Consider the following 25,928-nt stretch of genomic DNA (forward strand, 5'->3'; position numbering starts at 1 on the left):
ACCTATACTTTGTTTTGGTGGAGTTCCCCATTCAAATGCATGTAACAGTGAGAAACGCACTGTCTTGGCGAAAGAAAGCGTTTTTGTACAACTTCATATAAATAGCTGTAACTTTTGATAGAAGACTCAGACAAACATGTTTATGGCTTTATCTTATAGAACTCAAGGTCCCCGTGCTGGGAAAACAGGTTTTGCAGCTGTTTGAGCTAAGATTTCCAAGTTATTCACATAATGAAAACCTATACTTTGTTTCGGTGGAGTTCCCCATTCAAATGCATGTAACAGTGAGAAACGCACTGTCTTGTACGGTGTACATTTTAGGACATCGTCAGGTATCGGACAAAAAATTGTCAGGTGTCAGTTGTCAAAAAAAAAATTGTCAGGTATCAGACAAAAAATTGTCAGGTGTCAGTTGTCAAAAAAAAAATTGTCAGGTATCAGACAAAAAATTGTCAGGTGTCAGTTGTGAAAAAAAAAATTGTCAGGTGTCAGAAAAAAAGTTGTCAGGTGTCAGAAAAAAAATTGTCAGGTGTCAGTTGTCAAAAAAAAAAAGTCAGGTATCAGAAAAAAAATTGTCAGGTGTCAGAAAAAAAGTTGTCAGGTGTCAGAAAAAAAATTGTCAGGTGTCAGTTGTCAAAAAAAAAAAAGTCAGGTATCAGAAAAAAAATTGTCAGGTGTCAGAAAAAAAGTTGTCAGGTGTCAGACAAAAAATTGTCAGGTGTCAGTTGTCAAAAAAAAAAAAGTCAGGTATCAGAAAAAAAATTGTCAGGTGTCAGAAAAAAAGTTGTCAGGTGTCAGAAAAAAAGTTGTCAGGTGTCAGACAAAAAAGTTGTCAGGTGTCAGAAAAAAAATTGTCAGGTATCAGAACACAAGGTACCAGAGAGAAAATCTTCCTGCAGGTGGCGCTGTTGTCATGTCCCACCCGAATTGATTTCCAAATACGTCATCAACGTGTGACCGTGGGAGAGCGTAAGGTCATTGACCTCACCGGAGTTTTACCGTGGTTCAGGCTCCTAACGACACAAGGTAAGTTTAACTTTTTCTCCCTTTTGTTCATATTTTTGCCACAGTTGTGTTATATTAAGTTGCAGTTATGTTGTGAAAGTTACATATCAGAGACGGAAAGCCAGTTTTGTACGAAACCAAATCAGTACTATTTTTGTCTGGCTAATTCATTCTAGCTAGCGACAGTGGTGAAACGTGATTCAAATTTAAACTGTTCAGTAATTGTTTTGTATACATTTCAGCAAATGGACAAGCTGAAAGCTTACGAGCAGCTTAAAAAAGACCTTGAAAATGGTAATCCAACACTTTATTAAACTTTTTGGTAATGCTTGCAAGTTAATTTTTTTAACTGCAAAGAACCCTGACAATATCATGCTTTAATTATTTAACATGTATGGTATTCATATTTACTTCTCTTTATTAATATGCATGTTAACAGATGTATATAGTTATTACTTTATGATATTGTTGGAGTGCCCGATTTAAAAAAAAAATAAATAAATAAAAATGACAAAAGTTAAATTTCTCACAAAATTAAAAGATTGCAATTTAAAAGTTAGATAGTCATGTAGGATCTGTCTCCTACAGTCAATCTATAACTACTTACCCTTTTAAAATTTTATTTGAAGGTGAGATTACCCAAAAAGGCTTTGATAACAACATAAAAAAGCTCCTGACAGCAGAAAAATCAGGTAGGTTTTGATACTTTTGAACAACATGCAAAACAATCTCCTTTATTTAACATGATATGCTTAGCAGGTTATGATTGAATAACCACTTTATTAATAGATGCAATACATTTTGAAAGCAGATGACTGTGCAGTAGTCTGTGATTGTAGTAGAATTCTATAAACCACATGTTTCACATCAATGCCCTATTTATATTGCAGATGACACTACTTCAACACGTGGCAATGAATTTCTCAGTAAGAAAACCACAATTATTTTGCTTCAAGGTCATTTGTAATATAGAACTCGCTGTGGATCAGTTTGATTAACTTTCAGCTTCATCCATTACAGGTGCAGCAGAGGCCTTTGGTAAAGCCAAGAAACTACTACAGCCTCAAGTAAAGAAAAGGCAGTTTCCACTGAATGATAAACGTTTGGACCATGCCAAATCATTATTGAAGGTTAGTTAAAAAGTGAAGCTACCTGTATGACTATCAGCAATATATTAAAAAATAACTTTCTAAATTTGGCTTATTTTTTAATAAATTTCCCTTTTTTTCCTTGATGCTAGGTCAGACTGGCTCCCATGGAGTGGAAGCCAAGAACTCATAGAAAGTGTGGACGGTACCAGAAGTTAATAATGGACGAAGCTCCACCTCGAATCATTCTTCAAGGCCATGAAACCTATGATGATTTAATTACCATAGGCAAAGAACGCTTCTGGCCAGAGCGTACTGAGGGGAGTGAGTTCACTCTTTGCCATTCTGACGGGACCAGGTGGAGTAAGCAGGAGTTCCACAAAGAATACGGAACTGTTTCTGATATTACACATATGTGGAAAAGAACAATATACATCGGGCGACGACAACTGGGTAATAAAGTGTTCAATATTACTATTAACTACTGTCTAGCACTCGAATTTGTATGGTATGAAATAATTTTACTTTTTGTACAGAGGTCGTGTGTTTGGATGATCAAAGTTCCATCTCAGGTGTGTGCCTGCCCAAACCAAATTGAATATTTTTGATGTTATGATTGAACATGGTACACTGGCCATGTTGGGCATTATTCAGATATATTGCAATTAATGTGTTATTTTACAGATGAAGACCCTGTAACTAAAGTGGGTGGTGATGAAAGTTGCAGTTTAGGTGAATGCCTGGACATCTAACTAAATCATTAAAATTGACTTCTTTTTTGTTTTGCATTACATTTCCAACCTTTACACACTTGTTTACTATGCTTGGTCATTGCACAGTTACTGTATATAATATGCATCTTATTCTGCAGATGAACTTCCTGAAACCCTCATAGGACAAAGTGTTGCAGAACAGGTAAAACCATGGCTTCATCTTGAACAGAACAATTAATTTCTTATCATTGTCATAAATGTGGATATTTTCACAGTGCACCCTGCAAAAAGTATATCTTGGCTGAATGTGTTCATAGGATTTCCATGCAGAAACATCCAGCTCAGCTGAATTTGAAACAGGGAGAGTCAGAAAGAAAAGCCAGTCCAAGCAAAGGAAGGAGGAAAATGTAGGGTCATCTCTAGGTCCAGGTGGAGCAGTGAGCCAAGACATGTTACCACATGCAGTTATTGAGTCAAAAGAAGCTATGGAGGGAGCTGAAGAGCTATCTGAAGGTGCTGGAAGTAGTGGGCTTTTGATAGATTTTGCACAGTCTTTCAACCCAACTCCAAAATCGCCATCATGTAAGCATTCTTTCCCATTTAGGGCTAACATCATATCATCAGACAAAATTGTAAATAAAGGTTTTCATTCTTCACTATTTGGTACTCAAGTTCCTGGAGTAAACCTAGATATTAGTGATCCAGCAGTTAATAGAAGAATGATTAGCAGTAGCTGTATGTTAATGGATGTTACTTTGTGTTTTTTTTTTTTATCCCCAAGTGTATCTTCCACGTGTTCCATATGTGGAAGAGGCTTTAATTACATACAGTGAGGACAATCTACTGGGAGAAGGAACATTTGGCAAGGTATATAGAGGTTCTTTTCATGGTACTCCAGCAGCTGTTAAAAGGATCATGTGTGGCCAACAAGGGATGGAGGACAGCGACATTCATCATGAGATAAATGTTTCACTGTAAGAACTTTGACACACTTTTTTTTTTTCATTGTCAAAATCGATTCTTCCTCAAGCTGTAACATAATATGCCTCTATTTTGTTTTTTTTATTCGGACATGTTTCTGTTTTATTAGGAGACTGTCTCACCCCAACATCGTCAGACTCATGGCAGTTGCCCGCACTGAGTCCTGCTTTTTGTTGGCAGCTGAATACATTCATGGCGCAACCCTGCAGCAAGTGCTTCACACAGACAGCTGCTTGGTGAAGGTACCAATACTCATAACTTTATGTTTAATACATTTAGGTAGATGTTAATTATCTTAATACCCTCATATTAAAAAAGAACTTTTTATTGCTGGCATTTGTTTAAATATGTACTTGAAACCATCTTTGTGTACAACATATAAAAAGACTGATTCCTTTATTTTTCTCTCATGTTTTCAACCATTTAGAATTACCAAAATGATCTTTAATTGTCAAATGCCAGAAAAGTATCAACTTAGTAAAAGAATAATCTTACATTTTTAATAATAAGCTCCCTTACTGTTTTGGTAGAATTGCTGTTTTTACTTGGATGAGGTCCAGACATTTTAGGTTTTCTTCTACAATATTCTTACAATATTTTTCAGGAATTTCTGTCCAGTCCTCCAGACAGGACTGGTGTAACTGAGTCAGATTGGTTGGCCACCTTGCTCACACACACCATTCACCTCTGCTTACAGTTTCGCAAGAGGACTGCAATCAGGGCTTTTTGATTGTCACCGCCAAACATTGACTTTGTTGGTCTTAGGTCCCATTGTAATTTATTGAAATTGAAATGGCAATTGCATTTGAATACTAATCCTATTTGAAGTAATACATTTCCAGTGGTAGACATGTTAGATTGTCACACCTGGCTACGCATTGTTTTATTAATATTATATATTGTCTTGATAGCTTGAAGGGGATGATGCCGGTTTCATATCACTGGACTTATCCATGGCAGTAGAGTACATCCATGCACAGAGAATCATTCACCAGGATATAAAGCCAGCAAATGTCATGGTAAGCCATACTGTATTTTTCTTTTTCTCCACTTTGTTTTTGAAGATCAAAATAAAAATAGTATATTATTTATTTAACTTTATTCTCTTCAGTCTATTAAACACTACATTTGAACAATGAGAAACTTTTCTGGCATATTCATATAAAGGATTTTTTTTTAAAGTAAGAAGCCTTACATTGTTTCTTTAATAGTCCAATTTTTCTTTAATATGTTGGTTCTTGCACACCTACAAAATTCCCAAACATGTTGTAAGTTTAGGCTTTACAAACTGAAAGTTTCTATTCTTTTATTAGTCTGTACCACTTGCTTAAGTGGAATGGGGATTAAAAAATGCACAGGACTATAAAACCGGGTTGGATCATTAACCAATCTGTTAATTTTAATGTTTGGTATAATAAACAATCTCAGAATAAATCTGCAGTGATTGGGTGATCTGGGTGCTAAAAGCTTTGAGGGTTTTTTTTTTTTCCCCCAATTATGAGCTGTGGTCTTTGGAATGACATTTTTGATAACATTTGTGAAATTTTAGACAACCTGGTAAGTTCTTATATGTATACCTTATAGGTTCACCACCCTTCTAAAAAGGCAGTCCTGACAGACTGGGGCATGGCAAACATAAGAGACACTGTGATGCTTCGTCAAGGGAGTAAGTTCACTGCCCAGGCTACTGGTCCAGCTGGTGGCACATATCTTTACATGGCCCCTGAATGCATACTGATGTTTGAAGAGGCCTCGTTCCAGACAGACATGTGGTCCCTCGGAGCCACATATCTGGAGATCCTGACGGGTTCCGCTCCGTGGATGGTTAAAAAACAAAGAGAACTGGCTGCACTAATGGCCACCAAAACCCCACCACATGCCCTATCACATCTCAGTGACAAAAACAGTTTTCTTGGTGGTTTGGTGAGCTATGACCCAGACTCAAGGCCTTCCGCATCTGATGTTGTTAAGTTTCTCAAGTCAGGCCTTGATCTTACGAGCCGATATGGCTACAAGTGGTAATGGTGCTACAGTCTGCAGTTCAAAAGTCTTTCAATGTGAATTATGTTCTACATTTTGTTAACAAAAGTTGTGGTAAATGAAACACTGAATCATTATGAAAGATGGCACCTTGTCAATTGTATTTCAAAATTTTATTGTACATTTTGTTGGTCAGACAGTTTTCAAATTACCTGTTGATTTTAAACAAGGATAAATAAATGTTAACAAACACTGTTGTATGATTTTATTGGTCATTGGAAATGTTTACTGGTGCACCTTCCATCCTCTCTCTCTTCAGAAAGATGTATATGTCATTTGCCTCGGCAAACGTAGAAGGTGTAGGAACTGCATTTCTGTTCATGGCAGTTGTGAGCTCTTGGACTAGCATGAGGTATGCAGCAAGGCAACCATCAGGTGTGCAGGGAAACTGGCTGTTTTCTAAAATGTTCTGGCACATGTCTCTGAATTCCTGGTTTGCTACCAGTGAAGGCTCTTCCCTCTCACAGATTAATTGCTTGGCATAGTCTAAAAGGTCTGGGTCAACAATGTGCAGCACATTGCCATATCCTGCGAATGAAAGACAATATTGAAAAGATGTTCACTTTGAATGTTAAAAATAAATGAATAATGACAAAGCTGTTCTAGAACCTGTATAAGAAGCAGTCAGTGTTTACAGATGTTATTACAGAAACTTAAAGATGGAAATATCACTCAAACATTTAGATAAATTTTTAGTTAAAGGTGTCAATATGAAGCCATTTTAGTATTGACAGTAGAAATTCAGAAATCTCTTATTGTACTACAAGTAGGCTTCTTCGGAAGACACAAAAGAGAAAGCACATTATAACAGTTTTACGCTCATTACACTGGCTTCCAGTATATTTTAGAAAATTCATTTTAAAATTTTAGTAATGACTTTCAATGCTCCGAATCGTGAAGCTCCTGCCTTAATTTCTGATCTTATAGAACCCCACGCTCCCTCTCCCAGCCTGTGATCATCTAATCAATGGCTGTTAGTAGTCCCACCAGAAGACCAGAGGCAAGAGATTCTCCAAAGCGGTGGCTCCCAGGTCATGGAATGCTCTGCCTCCATCATTACGTTTCCTTGATTGCATTTATTCTGTATGTTCGATTGTGCTGTTTTATGTTCATCTGTTTTATATTATTGTGAAGCCACTTTGTGGTTTTTATCCTGTGAAGAGTGCTATATCAAAGTAAAAGTAAACTAATGAAAGTTAAAAAACAAACAAAAAAATAAAACCCCACAGGCTTTCAAATGACATACCAGGAGGTGGTGAGGTAAACAGAAGGTCGGGTTTCCCAAATGGACCAGGTGCATTGCGTTGCTTGCGGATGTCATGGGTGTTCCAAACTGTTTGCTCCGTTTTTAAGTCTCTTTGAAGCAGTGGCAAGTGTGAGTACTGCAAGCAGTTGCTATGAAAAAGGAGAATTAAAAAATTAATATGTTCATCTGCTTCTTTGAGGTAGAATAAGTAAAAGCTAAATTTTAATCAGTACTCAAAAAACAAAGGCATTCCTAGACCACATACTTTCATACTGCTGCTTGATTATTTTTCATGTCTAAAAATATTGACTTACATGTGCACAGGATTGTCCAGTTCAAGGATCCCAGACTCCATCATGGCCTACGCATGTTGTTTTGAAAAAGACATAAGTTGTGAAGGTGAGAATTTCATTAGTGAAAAGGTACAGATGTACATAAACACAGATTCTGGCCTTGTGTTTTCAGATAAACTAATCCATCGTATGTTTAACGAAATTTTGATGGCTAGTCTTTGTTAATAGGTTTTACAGGTGAAAGATTTGCTTTACCTCAAATGTTGTCAGCCATTTCTTAATCCATGTCCGCTTTAAAATACTGTTGAAACATTCAGCTCTCTAAACAACAGAAACATGACATTATCAGTTTTGTTGTCAGGTTGTTACTTTAGAAATAGTCATTTACCAGCTTAAAGACATACCTGGTTGTGCACTGATGTCCCCATTCTGAAGCACCTCCATGCCTGATTCCCAAGATCTCGCATGTGAAATGCCATCTGCATTTGACCCACAACAAGGTTCTCCTTTCCTCTGTCCCCCCGAATCATTTGAGGACAGCCTAAAGACACAAACTGAAGATAATTAGTGAATGATGAAAAAATAAATTTATTAACAAAATGTAATCTTTTTTAACCCCCCATTTTTTTAGTATATTGCATACCACCCTGTTCTTGAACAGCCTCAAAGAAGTATCTGGCCACAAAGTTTTGTTTGCGGTTGGATGTGCCCACCTTTAGCCATAGAACCTTCCTGGAAAATCTGAAAAGAAAGAAACAGAAAAGTGGCCACTTGTACATATGATTTAATCATGTTTTGGCACTATGTTTGGTTTTTGTTACATTCCCCAAGAGTGACAGAGGATTTTTATGAAATACAATATAATCAAGTGTGCCTTATATTCAAGTGTTCATATATTTTCACATAACCAAGCCTATTGTTGAAGAATCACCTAACCAAGTCTATTGAAAGGAAAACATGATGCATTCCTTACCTCAGTGTCTGAGATGTTTGACAAACATGATATAATGATGCATTCTTTACTTCAGTGTCTGTGATGTCAGATAAAGCATGATATACTTCTGTATTCTTACCCCAGTGTGTGAAAGATCAGATAAGCTGATCTAATGCCTAACCTCTCTTCGACTTCTCACAAAAGAGAAAGTACTATGTAACCTGCTTTTTCCTATAAATAAAGGAAGCAAGCCTGCATTCGGTGTGTGTGTTCCTCAGAGACACTCACCCGTGCGCACGCTCTTATACACTCTGAGTTTGGTCTGCAGTGTCTTATTTCTCTTGCTTGTGTTTGAACAAATGTCTTCCCCTGACAAAGAGTATGCTGGTTTTCCATTGTATTATGTCTAGGCGTTGTTTCTGGTTCCTCCGGCCATTTTGACTGCCATAGTTGTGTAGGCTTACATGCCTTTGGAATTGAATGTGACTCTTGACTGTGTTCAGACTGACGCGAGGGGAGAGCTGCCTTTTGTTTTGTAATCCCTTGTATTCTCCTGTTTATGTGTTGGTTAGGTAGGTTATCGTAAATTGTACATTTTATTTTCTTTGGAGTTAAATTCTGTTTACTTTATATCAGGGATGTTTTGTTTGTTGTGTTGGTCTTGGCCCTCCCTGAAATTAACTGCCAGTCTGAAATGGAACTTTAAGACTAGCAGGAAATAAGCCTTTTAAAAACCGCCATCTTGAATACTCCTTCACTATTCATACTTTATCTTGGTCCCTTAGACCAGGCTTGGCCAAATCCAGACCTCGAGGGCCAGTGTCCTGCATGTTTTAGATATCACCCTGGGTAAACACACTTGAATAAAATGATTAGTTCATTACCAGGCCTCTGGAGAACTACAAAACATGTTGTGAGGGTAATTTAGCCATTTGAATCAGCTGTGGATCAAGGACACATCTAAAACCTGCAGGACACCGGCCCTCGAGGCCTGGACTTGCCCATCCCTGCCCTAGACTCCTCAGGAGAGATAACACCTCAGTTTACCGCACATCCTTATCTTGAAGCAACTTTGTACTATCACTGAATATAATAAATTAAGTAGCGAATGCCATATTCAAACCTACCCATCAATCCCCAAATGTATCCACATTCCAAAGAACTTCAGTTTATCATTGCCTATATGAAACAACAAATAATAATTACAATTTGTTTCAACAGAAGTACCATCAAAACATGTTTGGAAGGTTAATTGAAAAGATAAAATAAATACCATCAATGTGCCATGTGTCATTTGGACCACGGCTGATGTAATTCCGACGGGGAATTTTCTTCTTTCCAGGAGATCTCCTCTGAAGACCACTTGCATCCATATACCTCATTATATTAGCAACATCGTCTCTACAGTAACAATAGATTTTACTATGAGCTCAACAGTAAAACAAGAGAATACTTGATTATATACACACTATTTAACCAACCTGTAACAAGGCCGCACTCCTCTGACATCCCTTACCCGCTTTACCATTGCCCTGATTCCTTGTTCAGGAGACCACTGTTTCATCTCACTCTAAAAAACAAACAAACAGACAATTGAATGTTTTTTTTTTTTAATCACTACAGAAAATAACATTTATTGTTTCTACAATAGCTCATGACACAGACTTCAGGAAAATATATATTTTTTGCACTGATGTTTTAACGCTTACCTCCACAGCTTTGTGGATTTCAGTAAAAGGTCGTTGGGGGCATCTTCGCTTCAACCCTAGAAGTTTTAAAACTCGTCTCAGATGCCTCTCACTGTTAAAAGACAACACAGACTTACATTATATTGAATGCAAACTGCATGTTTTGTCATTTTAGAGAGTTGTCACGGAAACTGTTGAAATGCAGACTTACCTTATTTTATGCCCATATGAATTCAGTGCACAGCTGATTTCCTTTTGTTTTAAGCCTTTGTTGAACAATGTTATTATCATCATATCTTGAAAGGTTAAGTGTAACAACAACAGTCTAATTGATCACCCACCTCTTACACTGAACATAAGTAATTAACCAGTAAAGTACTAAATCTTTTTATGTGGCAATTACACTAAAAGCATCGTCAATTCAGTGCCCACAAATAAAACGTGTAGCAAAAAATACACTTCTTTGATATTAAATAGGTGAACAGTAGTTAATAAATAAGTTGTACTTTAGTCATTTATTTTTAATGCTCTTTTTTTAATAAAAAAAAAAAGTATTTTTGGTACAGTCATGGGAACCAGCCAGAGTCGGATACTCCTTTCATCATCGTCAGATGACATATTGCAGCAAAGTCTAAAAACAATAACAGAAAAAAAAAATCAGGATCAAAAAATATCCCGACAGTAGCAATATAGAAAAGAGAAATAAAGAAAAAGAGCGACAGAAAGGATGCAGGCTGCTCGTAAGCTTTCAGCTTGTCCATTTGCTGAAATGTATACAAAACAATTACTGAACAGTTTAAATTTGAATCACGTTTCACCACTGTCGCTAGCTAGAATGAATTAGCCAGACAAAAATAGTACTGATTTGGTTTCGTACAAAACTGGCTTTCCGTCTCTGATATGTAACTTTCACAACATAACTGCAACTTAATATAACACAACTGTGGCAAAAATATGAACAAAAGGGAGAAAAAGTTAAACTTACCTTGTGTCGTTAGGAGCCTGAACCACGGTAAAACTCCGGTGAGGTCAATGACCTTACGCTCTCCCACGGTCACACGTTGATGACGTATTTGGAAATCAATTCGGGTGGGACATGACAACAGCGCCACCTGCAGGAAGATTTTCTCTCTGGTACCTTGTGTTCTGATACCTGACAATTTTTTTTCTGACACCTGACAACTTTTTTGTCTGACACCTGACAACTTTTTTTCTGACACCTGACAACTTTTTTTCTGACACCTGACAATTTTTTTTCTGATACCTGACTTTTTTTTTTTTGACAACTGACACCTGACAATTTTTTGTCTGACACCTGACAACTTTTTTTCTGACACCTGACAACTTTTTTTCTGACACCTGACAATTTTTTTTCTGATACCTGACTTTTTTTTTTTTTGACAACTGACACCTGACAATTTTTTTTCTGACACCTGACAACTTTTTTTCTGACACCTGACAATTTTTTTTCTGATACCTGACTTTTTTTTTTTTTGACAACTGACACCTGACAATTTTTTTCCTGACACCTGACAATTTTTTTTCTGATACCTGACAACTTTTTTTTTGACAACTGACACCTGACAATTTTTTGTCTGATACCTGACGATGTCCTAAAATGTACACCGTAGTCTTGGCGAAAGAAAGCGTTTTTGTACAACTTCATATAAATAGCTGTAACTTTTGATAGAAGACTCGGATACACATGTTTATGGCTTTATCTTATAGAACTCAAGGTCCCCGTGCTGGGAAAACAGGTTTTGCAGCTGTTTGAGCTAAGATTTCCAAGTTATTCACATAATGAAAACCTATACTTTGTTTCGGTGGAGTTCCCCATTCAAATGCATGTAACAGTGAGAAACGCACTGTCTTGGCGAAAGAAAGCGTTTTTGTACAACTTCATATAAATAGCTGTAACTTTTGATAGAAGACTCGGATACACATGTTTATGGCTTTATCTTATAGAACTCAAGGTCCCGGTGCTGGGAAAACAGGTTTTGCAGCTGTTTGAGCTAAGATTTCCAAGTTATTCACATAATGAAAACCTATACTTTGTTTTGGTGGAGTTCCCCATTCAAATGCATGTAACAGTGAGAAACGCACTGTCTTGGCGAAAGAAAGCGTTTTTGTACAACTTCATATAAATAGCTGTAACTTTTGATAGAAGACTCGGATACACATGTTTATGGCTTTATCTTATAGAACTCAAGGTCCCCGTGCTGGGAAAACAGGTTTTGCAGCTGTTTGAGCTAAGATTTCCAAGTTATTCACATAATGAAAACCTATACTTTGTTTTGGTGGAGTTCCCCATTCAAATGCATGTAACAGTGAGAAACGCACTGTCTTGGCGAAAGAAAGCGTTTTTGTACAACTTCATATAAATAGCTGTAACTTTTGATAGAAGACTCGGATACACATGTTTATGGCTTTATCTTATAGAACTCAAGGTCCCCGTGCTGGGAAAACAGGTTTTGCAGCTGTTTGAGCTAAGATTTCCAAGTTATTCACATAATGAAAACCTATACTTTGTTTCGGTGGAGTTCCCCATTCAAATGCATGTAACAGTGAGAAACGCACTGTCTTGGCGAAAGAAAGCGTTTTTGTACAACTTCATATAAATAGCTGTAACTTTTGATAGAAGACTCGGATACACATGTTTATGGCTTTATCTTATAGAACTCAAGGTCCCCGTGCTGGGAAAACAGGTTTTGCAGCTGTTTGAGCTAAGATTTCCAAGTTATTCACATAATGAAAACCTATACTTTGTTTCGGTGGAGTTCCCCATTCAAATGCATGTAACAGTGAGAAACGCACTGTCTTGGCGAAAGAAAGCGTTTTTGTACAACTTCATATAAATAGCTGTAACTTTTGATAGAAGACTCGGATACACATGTTTATGGCTTTATCTTATAGAACTCAAGGTCCCGGTGCTGGGAAAACAGGTTTTGCAGCTGTTTGAGCTAAGATTTCAAAGTTATTCACATAATGAAAACCTATACTTTGTTTTGGTGGAGTTCCCCATTCAAATGCATGTAACAGTGAGAAACGCACTGTCTTGGCGAAAGAAAGCGTTTTTGTACAACTTCATATAAATAGCTGTAACTTTTGATAGAAGACTCAGACAAACATGTTTATGGCTTTATCTTATAGAACTCAAGGTCCCCGTGCTGGGAAAACAGGTTTTGCAGCTGTTTGAGCTAAGATTTCCAAGTTATTCACATAATGAAAACCTATACTTTGTTTCGGTGGAGTTCCCCATTCAAATGCATGTAACAGTGAGAAACGCACTGTCTTGGCGAAAGAAAGCGTTTTTGTACAACTTCATATAAATCGCTGTAACTTTTGATAGAAGACTCGGATACACATGTTTATGGCTTTATCTTATAGAACTCAAGGTCCCCGTGCTGGGAAAACAGGTTTTGCAGCTGTTTGAGCTAAGATTTCCAAGTTATTCACATAATGAAAACCTATACTTTGTTTTGGTGGAGTTCCCCATTCAAATGCATGTAACAGTGAGAAACGCACTGTCTTGGCGAAAGAAAGCGTTTTTGTACAACTTCATATAAATAGCTGTAACTTTTGATAGAAGTCTCGGATACACATGTTTATGGCTTTATCTTATAGAACTCAAGGTCCCCGTGCTGGGAAAACAGGTTTTGCAGCTGTTTGAGCTAAGATTTCCAAGTTATTCACATAATGAAAACCTATACTTTGTTTCGGTGGAGTTCCCCATTCAAATGCATGTAACAGTGAGAAACGCACTGTCTTGGCGAAAGAAAGCGTTTTTTTACAACTTCATATAAATAGCTGTAACTTTTGATAGAAGACTCGGATACACATGTTTATGGCTTTATCTTATAGAACTCAAGGTCCCCGTGCTGGGAAAACAGGTTTTGCAGCTGTTTGAGCTAAGATTTCAAAGTTATTCACATAATGAAAACCTATACTTTGTTTCGGTGGAGTTCCCCATTCAAATGCATGTAACAGTGAGAAACGCACTGTCTTGGCGAAAGAAAGCGTTTTTGTACAACTTCATATAAATAGCTGTAACTTTTGATAGAAGACTCGGATACACATGTTTATGGCTTTATCTTATAGAACTCAAGGTCCCCGTGCTGGGAAAACAGGTTTTGCAGCTGTTTGAGCTAAGATTTCAAAGTTATTCACATAATGAAAACCTATACTTTGTTTTGGTGGAGTTCCCCATTCAAATGCATGTAACAGTGAGAAACGCACTGTCTTGGCGAAAGAAAGCGTTTTTGTACAACTTCATATAAATAGCTGTAACTTTTGATAGAAGACTCAGACAAACATGTTTATGGCTTTATCTTATAGAACTCAAGGTCCCCGTGCTGGGAAAACAGGTTTTGCAGCTGTTTGAGCTAAGATTTCCAAGTTATTCACATAATGAAAACCTATACTTTGTTTCGGTGGAGTTCCCCATTCAAATGCATGTAACAGTGAGAAACGCACTGTCTTGGCGAAAGAAAGCGTTTTTGTACAACTTCATATAAATAGCTGTAACTTTTGATAGAAGACTCGGATACACATGTTTATGGCTTTATCTTATAGAACTCAAGGTCCCCGTGCTGGGAAAACAGGTTTTGCAGCTGTTTGAGCTAAGATTTCCAAGTTATTCACATAATGAAAACCTATACTTTGTTTCGGTGGAGTTCCCCATTCAAATGCATGTAACAGTGAGAAACGCACTGTCTTGGCGAAAGAAAGCGTTTTTGTACAACTTCATATAAATAGCTGTAACTTTTGATAGAAGACTCGGATACACATGTTTATGGCTTTATCTTATAGAACTCAAGGTCCCGGTGCTGGGAAAACAGGTTTTGCAGCTGTTTGAGCTAAGATTTCCAAGTTATTCACATAATGAAAACCTATACTTTGTTTCGGTGGAGTTCCCCATTCAAATGCATGTAACAGTGAGAAACGCACTGTCTTGGCGAAAGAAAGCGTTTTTGTACAACTTCATATAAATAGCTGTAACTTTTGATAGAAGACTCGGATACACATGTTTATGGCTTTATCTTATAGAACTCAAGGTCCCGGTGCTGGGAAAACAGGTTTTGCAGCTGTTTGAGCTAAGATTTCAAAGTTATTCACATAATGAAAACCTATACTTTGTTTCGGTGGAGTTCCCCATTCAAATGCATGTAACAGTGAGAAACGCACTGTCTTGGCGAAAGAAAGCGTTTTTTTACAACTTCATATAAATAGCTGTAACTTTTGATAGAAGACTCGGATACACATGTTTATGGCTTTATCTTATAGAACTCAAGGTCCCCGTGCTGGGAAAACAGGTTTTGCAGCTGTTTGAGCTAAGATTTCAAAGTTATTCACATAATGAAAACCTATACTTTGTTTCGGTGGAGTTCCCCATTCAAATGCATGTAACAGTGAGAAACGCACTGTCTTGGCGAAAGAAAGCGTTTTTGTACAACTTCATATAAATAGCTGTAACTTTTGATAGAAGACTCGGATACACATGTTTATGGCTTTATCTTATAGAACTCAAGGTCCCCGTGCTGGGAAAACAGGTTTTGCAGCTGTTTGAGCTAAGATTTCAAAGTTATTCACATAATGAAAACCTATACTTTGTTTTGGTGGAGTTCCCCATTCAAATGCATGTAACAGTGAGAAACGCACTGTCTTGGCGAAAGAAAGCGTTTTTGTACAACTTCATATAAATAGCTGTAACTTTTGATAGAAGACTCAGACAAACATGTTTATGGCTTTATCTTATAGAACTCAAGGTCCCCGTGCTGGGAAAACAGGTTTTGCAGCTGTTTGAGCTAAGATTTCCAAGTTATTCACATAATGAAAACCTATACTTTGTTTCGGTGGAGTTCCCCATTCAAATGCATGTAACAGTGAGAAACGCACTGTCTTGGCGAAAGAAAGCGTTTTTGTACAACTTCATATAAATAGCTGTAACTTTTGATAGAAGACTCGGATACACATGTTTATGGCTTTATCTTATAGAACTCAAGGTCCCCGTGCTGGGAAAACAGGTTTTGCAGCTGTTTGAGCTAAGATTTCCAAGTTATTCACATAATGAAAACCTATACTTTGTTTCGGTGGAGTTCCCCATTCAAATGCATGTAACAGTGAGAAACGCACTGTCTTGGCGAAAGAAAGCGTTTTTGTACAACTTCATATAAATAGCTGTAACTTTTGATAGAAGACTCGGATACACATGTTTATGGCTTGATCTTATAGAACTCAAGGTCCCGGTGCTGGGAAAACAGGTTTTGCAGCTGTTTGAGCTAAGATTTCCAAGTTATTCACATAATGAAAACCTATACTTTGTTTCGGTGGAGTTCCCCATTCAAATGCATGTAACAGTGAGAAACGCACTGTCTTGGCGAAAGAAAGCGTTTTTGTACAACTTCATATAAATAGCTGTAACTTTTGATAGAAGACTCGGATACACATGTTTATGGCTTTATCTTATAGAACTCAAGGTCCCGGTGCTGGGAAAACAGGTTTTGCAGCTGTTTGAGCTAAGATTTCAAAGTTATTCACATAATGAAAACCTATACTTTGTTTTGGTGGAGTTCCCCATTCAAATGCATGTAACAGTGAGAAACACACTGTCTTGGCGAAAGAAAGCGTTTTTGTACAACTTCATATAAATAGCTGTAACTTTTGATAGAAGTCTCGGATACACATGTTTATGGCTTTATCTTATAGAACTCAAGGTCCCCGTGCTGGGAAAACAGGTTTTGCAGCTGTTTGAGCTAAGATTTCCAAGTTATTCACATAATGAAAACCTATACTTTGTTTCGGTGGAGTTCCCCATTCAAATGCATGTAACAGTGAGAAACGCACTGTCTTGGCGAAAGAAAGCGTTTTTGTACAACTTCATATAAATAGCTGTAACTTTTGATAGAAGACTCGGATACACATGTTTAGGGCTTTATCTTATAGAACTCAAGGTCCCCGTGCTGGGAAAACAGGTTTTGCAGCTGTTTGAGCTAAGATTTCCAAGTTATTCACATAATGAAAACCTATACTTTGTTTCGGTGGAGTTCCCCATTCAAATGCATGTAACAGTGAGAAACGCACTGTCTTGGCGAAAGAAAGCGTTTTTGTACAACTTCATATAAATAGCTGTAACTTTTGATAGAAGACTCGGATACACATGTTTATGGCTTTATCTTATAGAACTCAAGGTCCCCGTGCTGGGAAAACAGGTTTTGCAGCTGTTTGAGCTAAGATTTCCAAGTTATTCACATAATGAAAACCTATACTTTGTTTCGGTGGAGTTCCCCATTCAAATGCATGTAACAGTGAGAAACGCACTGTCTTGGCGAAAGAAAGCGTTTTTGTACAACTTCATATAAATAGCTGTAACTTTTGATAGAAGACTCGGATACACATGTTTATGGCTTTATCTTATAGAACTCAAGGTCCCCGTGCTGGGAAAACAGGTTTTGCAGCTGTTTGAGCTAAGATTTCAAAGTTATTCACATAATGAAAACCTATACTTTGTTTTGGTGGAGTTCCCCATTCAAATGCATGTAACAGTGAGAAACGCACTGTCTTGGCGAAAGAAAGCGTTTTTGTACAACTTCATATAAATAGCTGTAACTTTTGATAGAAGTCTCGGATACACATGTTTATGGCTTTATCTTATAGAACTCAAGGTCCCCGTGCTGGGAAAACAGGTTTTGCAGCTGTTTGAGCTAAGATTTCCAAGTTATTCACATAATGAAAACCTATACTTTGTTTCGGTGGAGTTCCCCATTCAAATGCATGTAACAGTGAGAAACGCACTGTCTTGGCGAAAGAAAGCGTTTTTTTACAACTTCATATAAATAGCTGTAACTTTTGATAGAAGACTCGGATACACATGTTTATGGCTTTATCTTATAGAACTCAAGGTCCCCGTGCTGGGAAAACAGGTTTTGCAGCTGTTTGAGCTAAGATTTCAAAGTTATTCACATAATGAAAACCTATACTTTGTTTCGGTGGAGTTCCCCATTCAAATGCATGTAACAGTGAGAAACGCACTGTCTTGGCGAAAGAAAGCGTTTTTGTACAACTTCATATAAATAGCTGTAACTTTTGATAGAAGACTCGGATACACATGTTTATGGCTTTATCTTATAGAACTCAAGGTCCCCGTGCTGGGAAAACAGGTTTTGCAGCTGTTTGAGCTAAGATTTCAAAGTTATTCACATAATGAAAACCTATACTTTGTTTTGGTGGAGTTCCCCATTCAAATGCATGTAACAGTGAGAAACGCACTGTCTTGGCGAAAGAAAGCGTTTTTGTACAACTTCATATAAATAGCTGTAACTTTTGATAGAAGACTCAGACAAACATGTTTATGGCTTTATCTTATAGAACTCAAGGTCCCCGTGCTGGGAAAACAGGTTTTGCAGCTGTTTGAGCTAAGATTTCCAAGTTATTCACATAATGAAAACCTATACTTTGTTTCGGTGGAGTTCCCCATTCAAATGCATGTAACAGTGAGAAACGCACTGTCTTGGCGAAAGAAAGCGTTTTTGTACAACTTCATATAAATAGCTGTAACTTTTGATAGAAGACTCGGATACACATGTTTATGGCTTTATCTTATAGAACTCAAGGTCCCCGTGCTGGGAAAACAGGTTTTGCAGCTGTTTGAGCTAAGATTTCAAAGTTATTCACATAATGAAAACCTATACTTTGTTTTGGTGGAGTTCCCCATTCAAATGCATGTAACAGTGAGAAACACACTGTCTTGGCGAAAGAAAGCATTTTTGTACAACTTCATATAAATAGCTGTAACTTTTGATAGAAGTCTCGGATACACATGTTTATGGCTTTATCTTATAGAACTCAAGGTCCCCGTGCTGGGAAAACAGGTTTTGCAGCTGTTTGAGCTAAGATTTCCAAGTTATTCACATAATGAAAACCTATACTTTGTTTCGGTGGAGTTCCCCATTCAAATGCATGTAACAGTGAGAAACGCACTGTCTTGGCGAAAGAAAGCGTTTTTGTACAACTTCATATAAATAGCTGTAACTTTTGATAGAAGACTCGGATACACATGTTTATGGCTTTATCTTATAGAACTCAAGGTCCCCGTGCTGGGAAAACAGGTTTTGCAGCTGTTTGAGCTAAGATTTCCAAGTTATTCACATAATGAAAACCTATACTTTGTTTCGGTGGAGTTCCCCATTCAAATGCATGTAACAGTGAGAAACGCACTGTCTTGGCGAAAGAAAGCGTTTTTGTACAACTTCATATAAATAGCTGTAACTTTTGATAGAAGACTCGGATACACATGTTTATGGCTTTATCTTATAGAACTCAAGGTCCCGGTGCTGGGAAAACAGGTTTTGCAGCTGTTTGAGCTAAGATTTCCAAGTTATTCACATAATGAAAACCTATACTTTGTTTCGGTGGAGTTCCCCATTCAAATGCATGTAACAGTGAGAAACGCACTGTCTTGGCGAAAGAAAGCGTTTTTGTACAACTTCATATAAATAGCTGTAACTTTTGATAGAAGACTCGGATACACATGTTTATGGCTTTATCTTATAGAACTCAAGGTCCCGGTGCTGGGAAAACAGGTTTTGCAGCTGTTTGAGCTAAGATTTCAAAGTTATTCACATAATGAAAACCTATACTTTGTTTTGGTGGAGTTCCCCATTCAAATGCATGTAACAGTGAGAAACACACTGTCTTGGCGAAAGAAAGCGTTTTTGTACAACTTCATATAAATAGCTGTAACTTTTGATAGAAGTCTCGGATACACATGTTTATGGCTTTATCTTATAGAACTCAAGGTCCCCGTGCTGGGAAAACAGGTTTTGCAGCTGTTTGAGCTAAGATTTCCAAGTTATTCACATAATGAAAACCTATACTTTGTTTCGGTGGAGTTCCCCATTCAAATGCATGTAACAGTGAGAAACGCACTGTCTTGGCGAAAGAAAGCGTTTTTGTACAACTTCATATAAATAGCTGTAACTTTTGATAGAAGACTCGGATACACATGTTTAGGGCTTTATCTTATAGAACTCAAGGTCCCCGTGCTGGGAAAACAGGTTTTGCAGCTGTTTGAGCTAAGATTTCCAAGTTATTCACATAATGAAAACCTATACTTTGTTTCGGTGGAGTTCCCCATTCAAATGCATGTAACAGTGAGAAACGCACTGTCTTGGCGAAAGAAAGCGTTTTTGTACAACTTCATATAAATAGCTGTAACTTTTGATAGAAGACTCGGATACACATGTTTATGGCTTTATCTTATAGAACTCAAGGTCCCCGTGCTGGGAAAACAGGTTTTGCAGCTGTTTGAGCTAAGATTTCCAAGTTATTCACATAATGAAAACCTATACTTTGTTTTGGTGGAGTTCCCCATTCAAATGCATGTAACAGTGAGAAACGCACTGTCTTGGCGAAAGAAAGCGTTTTTGTACAACTTCATATAAATAGCTGTAACTTTTGATAGAAGACTCGGATACACATGTTTATGGCTTTATCTTATAGAACTCAAGGTCCCCGTGCTGGGAAAACAGGTTTTGCAGCTGTTTGAGCTAAGATTTCCAAGTTATTCACATAATGAAAACCTATACTTTGTTTCGGTGGAGTTCCCCATTCAAATGCATGTAACAGTGAGAAACACACTGTCTTGGCGAAAGAAAGCGTTTTTGTACAACTTCATATAAATAGCTGTAACTTTTGATAGAAGACTCGGATACACATGTTTATGGCTTTATCTTATAGAACTCAAGGTCCCCGTGCTGGGAAAACAGGTTTTGCAGCTGTTTGAGCTAAGATTTCAAAGTTATTCACATAATGAAAACCTATACTTTGTTTTGGTGGAGTTCCCCATTCAAATGCATGTAACAGTGAGAAACACACTGTCTTGGCGAAAGAAAGCATTTTTGTACAACTTCATATAAATAGCTGTAACTTTTGATAGAAGTCTCGGATACACATGTTTATGGCTTTATCTTATAGAACTCAAGGTCCCCGTGCTGGGAAAACAGGTTTTGCAGCTGTTTGAGCTAAGATTTCCAAGTTATTCACATAATGAAAACCTATACTTTGTTTCGGTGGAGTTCCCCATTCAAATGCATGTAACAGTGAGAAACGCACTGTCTTGGCGAAAGAAAGCGTTTTTGTACAACTTCATATAAATAGCTGTAACTTTTGATAGAAGACTCGGATACACATGTTTATGGCTTTATCTTATAGAACTCAAGGTCCCCGTGCTGGGAAAACAGGTTTTGCAGCTGTTTGAGCTAAGATTTCCAAGTTATTCACATAATGAAAACCTATACTTTGTTTCGGTGGAGTTCCCCATTCAAATGCATGTAACAGTGAGAAACGCACTGTCTTGGCGAAAGAAAGCGTTTTTGTACAACTTCATATAAATAGCTGTAACTTTTGATAGAAGACTCGGATACACATGTTTATGGCTTTATCTTATAGAACTCAAGGTCCCGGTGCTGGGAAAACAGGTTTTGCAGCTGTTTGAGCTAAGATTTCCAAGTTATTCACATAATGAAAACCTATACTTTGTTTCGGTGGAGTTCCCCATTCAAATGCATGTAACAGTGAGAAACGCACTGTCTTGGCGAAAGAAAGCGTTTTTGTACAACTTCATATAAATAGCTGTAACTTTTGATAGAAGACTCGGATACACATGTTTATGGCTTTATCTTATAGAACTCAAGGTCCCGGTGCTGGGAAAACAGGTTTTGCAGCTGTTTGAGCTAAGATTTCAAAGTTATTCACATAATGAAAACCTATACTTTGTTTTGGTGGAGTTCCCCATTCAAATGCATGTAACAGTGAGAAACACACTGTCTTGGCGAAAGAAAGCGTTTTTGTACAACTTCATATAAATAGCTGTAACTTTTGATAGAAGTCTCGGATACACATGTTTATGGCTTTATCTTATAGAACTCAAGGTCCCCGTGCTGGGAAAACAGGTTTTGCAGCTGTTTGAGCTAAGATTTCCAAGTTATTCACATAATGAAAACCTATACTTTGTTTCGGTGGAGTTCCCCATTCAAATGCATGTAACAGTGAGAAACGCACTGTCTTGGCGAAAGAAAGCGTTTTTGTACAACTTCATATAAATAGCTGTAACTTTTGATAGAAGACTCGGATACACATGTTTAGGGCTTTATCTTATAGAACTCAAGGTCCCCGTGCTGGGAAAACAGGTTTTGCAGCTGTTTGAGCTAAGATTTCCAAGTTATTCACATAATGAAAACCTATACTTTGTTTCGGTGGAGTTCCCCATTCAAATGCATGTAACAGTGAGAAACGCACTGTCTTGGCGAAAGAAAGCGTTTTTGTACAACTTCATATAAATAGCTGTAACTTTTGATAGAAGACTCGGATACACATGTTTATGGCTTTATCTTATAGAACTCAAGGTCCCCGTGCTGGGAAAACAGGTTTTGCAGCTGTTTGAGCTAAGATTTCCAAGTTATTCACATAATGAAAACCTATACTTTGTTTCGGTGGAGTTCCCCATTCAAATGCATGTAACAGTGAGAAACGCACTGTCTTGGCGAAAGAAAGCGTTTTTGTACAACTTCATATAAATAGCTGTAACTTTTGATAGAAGACTCGGATACACATGTTTATGGCTTTATCTTATAGAACTCAAGGTCCCCGTGCTGGGAAAACAGGTTTTGCAGCTGTTTGAGCTAAGATTTCAAAGTTATTCACATAATGAAAACCTATACTTTGTTTCGGTGGAGTTCCCCATTCAAATGCATGTAACAGTGAGAAACGCACTGTCTTGGCGAAAGAAAGCGTTTTTGTACAACTTCATATAAATAGCTGTAACTTTTGATAGAAGACTCGGATACACATGTTTATGGCTTTATCTTATAGAACTCAAGGTCCCCGTGCTGGGAAAACAGGTTTTGCAGCTGTTTGAGCTAAGATTTCCAAGTTATTCACATAATGAAAACCTATACTTTGTTTTGGTGGAGTTCCCCATTCAAATGCATGTAACAGTGAGAAACACACTGTCTTGGCGAAAGAAAGCGTTTTTGTACAACTTCATATAAATAGCTGTAACTTTTGATAGAAGTCTCGGATACACATGTTTATGGCTTTATCTTATAGAACTCAAGGTCCCCGTGCTGGGAAAACAGGTTTTGCAGCTGTTTGAGCTAAGATTTCCAAGTTATTCACATAATGAAAACCTATACTTTGTTTCGGTGGAGTTCCCCATTCAAATGCATGTAACAGTGAGAAACGCACTGTCTTGGCGAAAGAAAGCGTTTTTGTACAACTTCATATAAATAGCTGTAACTTTTGATAGAAGACTCGGATACACATGTTTATGGCTTTATCTTATAGAACTCAAGGTCCCCGTGCTGGGAAAACAGGTTTTGCAGCTGTTTGAGCTAAGATTTCAAAGTTATTCACATAATGAAAACCTATACTTTGTTTTGGTGGAGTTCCCCATTCAAATGCATGTAACAGTGAGAAACGCACTGTCTTGGCGAAAGAAAGCGTTTTTGTACAACTTCATATAAATAGCTGTAACTTTTGATAGAAGACTCGGATACACATGTTTATGGCTTTATCTTATAGAACTCAAGGTCCCCGTGCTGGGAAAACAGGTTTTGCAGCTGTTTGAGCTAAGATTTCCAAGTTATTCACATAATGAAAACCTATACTTTGTTTTGGTGGAGTTCCCCATTCAAATGCATGTAACAGTGAGAAACGCACTGTCTTGGCGAAAGAAAGCGTTTTTGTACAACTTCATATAAATAGCTGTAACTTTTGATAGAAGACTCGGATACACATGTTTATGGCTTTATCTTATAGAACTCAAGGTCCCCGTGCTGGGAAAACAGGTTTTGCAGCTGTTTGAGCTAAGATTTCAAAGTTATTCACATAATGAAAACCTATACTTTGTTTTGGTGGAGTTCCCCATTCAAATGCATGTAACAGTGAGAAACGCACTGTCTTGGCGAAAGAAAGCGTTTTTGTACAACTTCATATAAATAGCTGTAACTTTTGATAGAAGACTCAGACAAACATGTTTATGGCTTTATCTTATAGAACTCAAGGTCCCCGTGCTGGGAAAACAGGTTTTGCAGCTGTTTGAGCTAAGATTTCCAAGTTATTCACATAATGAAAACCTATGTTTTGTTTCGGTCGAGTTCCCCATTCAAATGCATGTAACAGTGAGAAACACACTGTCTTGGCGAAAGAAAGCGTTTTTGTACAACTTCATATAAATAGCTGTAACTTTTGATAGAAGACTCGGATACACATGTTTATGGCTTTATCTTATAGAACTCAAGGTCCCCGTGCTGGGAAAACAGGTTTTGCAGCTGTTTGAGCTAAGATTTCAAAGTTATTCACATAATGAAAACCTATACTTTGTTTTGGTGGAGTTCCCCATTCAAATGCATGTAACAGTGAGAAACGCACTGTCTTGGCGAAAGAAAGCGTTTTTGTACAACTTCATATAAATAGCTGTAACTTTTGATAGAAGACTCGGATACACATGTTTATGGCTTTATCTTATAGAACTCAAGGTCCCCGTGCTGGGAAAACAGGTTTTGCAGCTGTTTGAGCTAAGATTTCCAAGTTATTCACATAATGAAAACCTATACTTTGTTTCGGTGGAGTTCCCCATTCAAATGCATGTAACAGTGAGAAACGCACTGTCTTGGCGAAAGAAAGCGTTTTTGTACAACTTCATATAAATAGCTGTAACTTTTGATAGAAGACTCGGATACACATGTTTATGGCTTTATCTTATAGAACTCAAGGTCCCCGTGCTGGGAAAACAGGTTTTGCAGCTGTTTGAGCTAAGATTTCCAAGTTATTCACATAATGAAAACCTATACTTTGTTTTGGTGGAGTTCCCCATTCAAATGCATGTAACAGTGAGAAACGCACTGTCTTGGCGAAAGAAAGCATTTTCGTACAACTTCATATAAATCGCTGTAACTTTTGATAGAAGACTCAGAGACACATGTTTATGGCTTTATCTTATAGAACTCAATATCCCTGTGCTGGGCAAACAGGTTTTGCAGCCGTTTGAGCTAAGATTTTAAAATTATTTACATAATGAAAACCTATACTTTGTTTCAGGCGAGTTTCCCATTCAAATGCATGTAACAATGAGAAACGCATTGTCTTGGCGAAATAAAGCATTTTCGTACAACTTCATATAAATCGCTGTAACTTTTGATAGAAGACTCAGAGACACATGTTTATGGCTTTATCTTATAGAACTCAATATCCCCGTGCTGGGCAAACAGGTTTTGCAGCCGTTTGAGCTAAGATTTTAAAATTATTCACATAATGAAAACCTATACTTTGTTTCAGGCGAGTTTCCCATTCAAATGCATGTAACAGTGAGAAACGCATTGTCTTGGCGAAATAAAGCGTTTTCGTACAACTTCATATAAATCGCTGTAACTTTTGATAGAAGACTCAGAAACACATGTTTATGGCTTTATCTTATAGAACTCAATATCCCCGTGCTGGGCAAACAGGTTTTGCAGCCGTTTGAGCTAAGATTTTAAAATTATTCACATAATGAAAACCTATACTTTGTCTCGGGCGAGTTTCCCATTCAAATGCATGTAACAGTGAGATACACACTGTCTTGGCGAAAGAAAGCATTTTTGTACAACTTCATATAAATCGCTGTAACTTTTGATAGAAGACTCAGAAACACATGTTTATGGCTTTATCTTATAGAACTCAATATCCCCGTGCTGGGCAAACAGGTTTTGCAGCCGTTTGAGCTAAGATTTTAAAATTATTTACATAATGAAAACCTATACTTTGTTTCAGGCGAGTTTCCCATTCAAATGCATGTAACAGTGAGAAACGCATTGTCTTGGCGAAAGAAAGCATTTTTGTACAACTTCATATAAATCGCTGTAACTTTTGATAGAAGACTCAGAAACACATGTTTATGGCTTTA

At 37.4% G+C, this 25,928-nt stretch overlaps 2 protein-coding genes across 5 annotated transcripts; one reads left to right on the forward strand and one right to left on the reverse strand.

The window, feature by feature from the left end:
- The first annotated feature begins 474 nt into the window (after positions 1-474).
- LOC143421031 (uncharacterized) lies at positions 475-6,027 on the forward strand. Of its 4 annotated transcripts, XM_076889701.1 has the most exons (13): positions 475-1,026; positions 1,248-1,299; positions 1,635-1,697; positions 1,896-1,931; positions 2,026-2,135; positions 2,246-2,546; positions 2,630-2,665; positions 2,778-2,825; positions 2,965-3,008; positions 3,588-3,780; positions 3,897-4,029; positions 4,699-4,806; positions 5,372-6,027. In XM_076889701.1, exons 2-10 carry the CDS (start codon positions 1,251-1,253, stop codon positions 3,624-3,626), a joined length of 726 nt encoding a protein of 241 aa, XP_076745816.1. In that variant the 5' UTR covers positions 475-1,026; positions 1,248-1,250; the 3' UTR covers positions 3,627-3,780; positions 3,897-4,029; positions 4,699-4,806; positions 5,372-6,027. The 4 variants fall into 4 exon arrangements, with proteins under 4 accessions (XP_076745816.1, XP_076745817.1, XP_076745815.1 ...); XM_076889702.1 differs by lacking the exon at positions 2,778-2,825 and having other exon boundaries at positions 475-1,299; XM_076889700.1 differs by lacking the exons at positions 475-1,026; positions 1,248-1,299; positions 1,635-1,697; ... (3 more) ...; positions 2,630-2,665; positions 2,778-2,825 and having other exon boundaries at positions 2,832-3,008.
- LOC143421030 (uncharacterized) lies at positions 5,926-11,500 on the reverse strand. The gene is made up of 13 exons (XM_076889698.1): positions 10,974-11,500; positions 10,582-10,619; positions 10,200-10,284; positions 10,010-10,100; positions 9,782-9,870; positions 9,574-9,701; positions 9,428-9,479; positions 8,010-8,107; positions 7,771-7,907; positions 7,622-7,687; positions 7,388-7,434; positions 7,074-7,222; positions 5,926-6,355 (listed from the first exon to the last, which is right to left on the reverse strand). Exons 2-13 carry the CDS (start codon positions 10,604-10,606, stop codon positions 6,033-6,035), a joined length of 1,290 nt encoding a protein of 429 aa, XP_076745813.1. The 5' UTR covers positions 10,607-10,619; positions 10,974-11,500; the 3' UTR covers positions 5,926-6,032.
- Positions 11,501-25,928: the final 14,428 nt, after the last annotated feature.

This window comes from Maylandia zebra, linkage group LG11 (assembly GCF_041146795.1).
Source record: "Maylandia zebra isolate NMK-2024a linkage group LG11, Mzebra_GT3a, whole genome shotgun sequence".
NCBI lineage: Eukaryota > Metazoa > Chordata > Actinopteri > Cichliformes > Cichlidae > Maylandia > Maylandia zebra.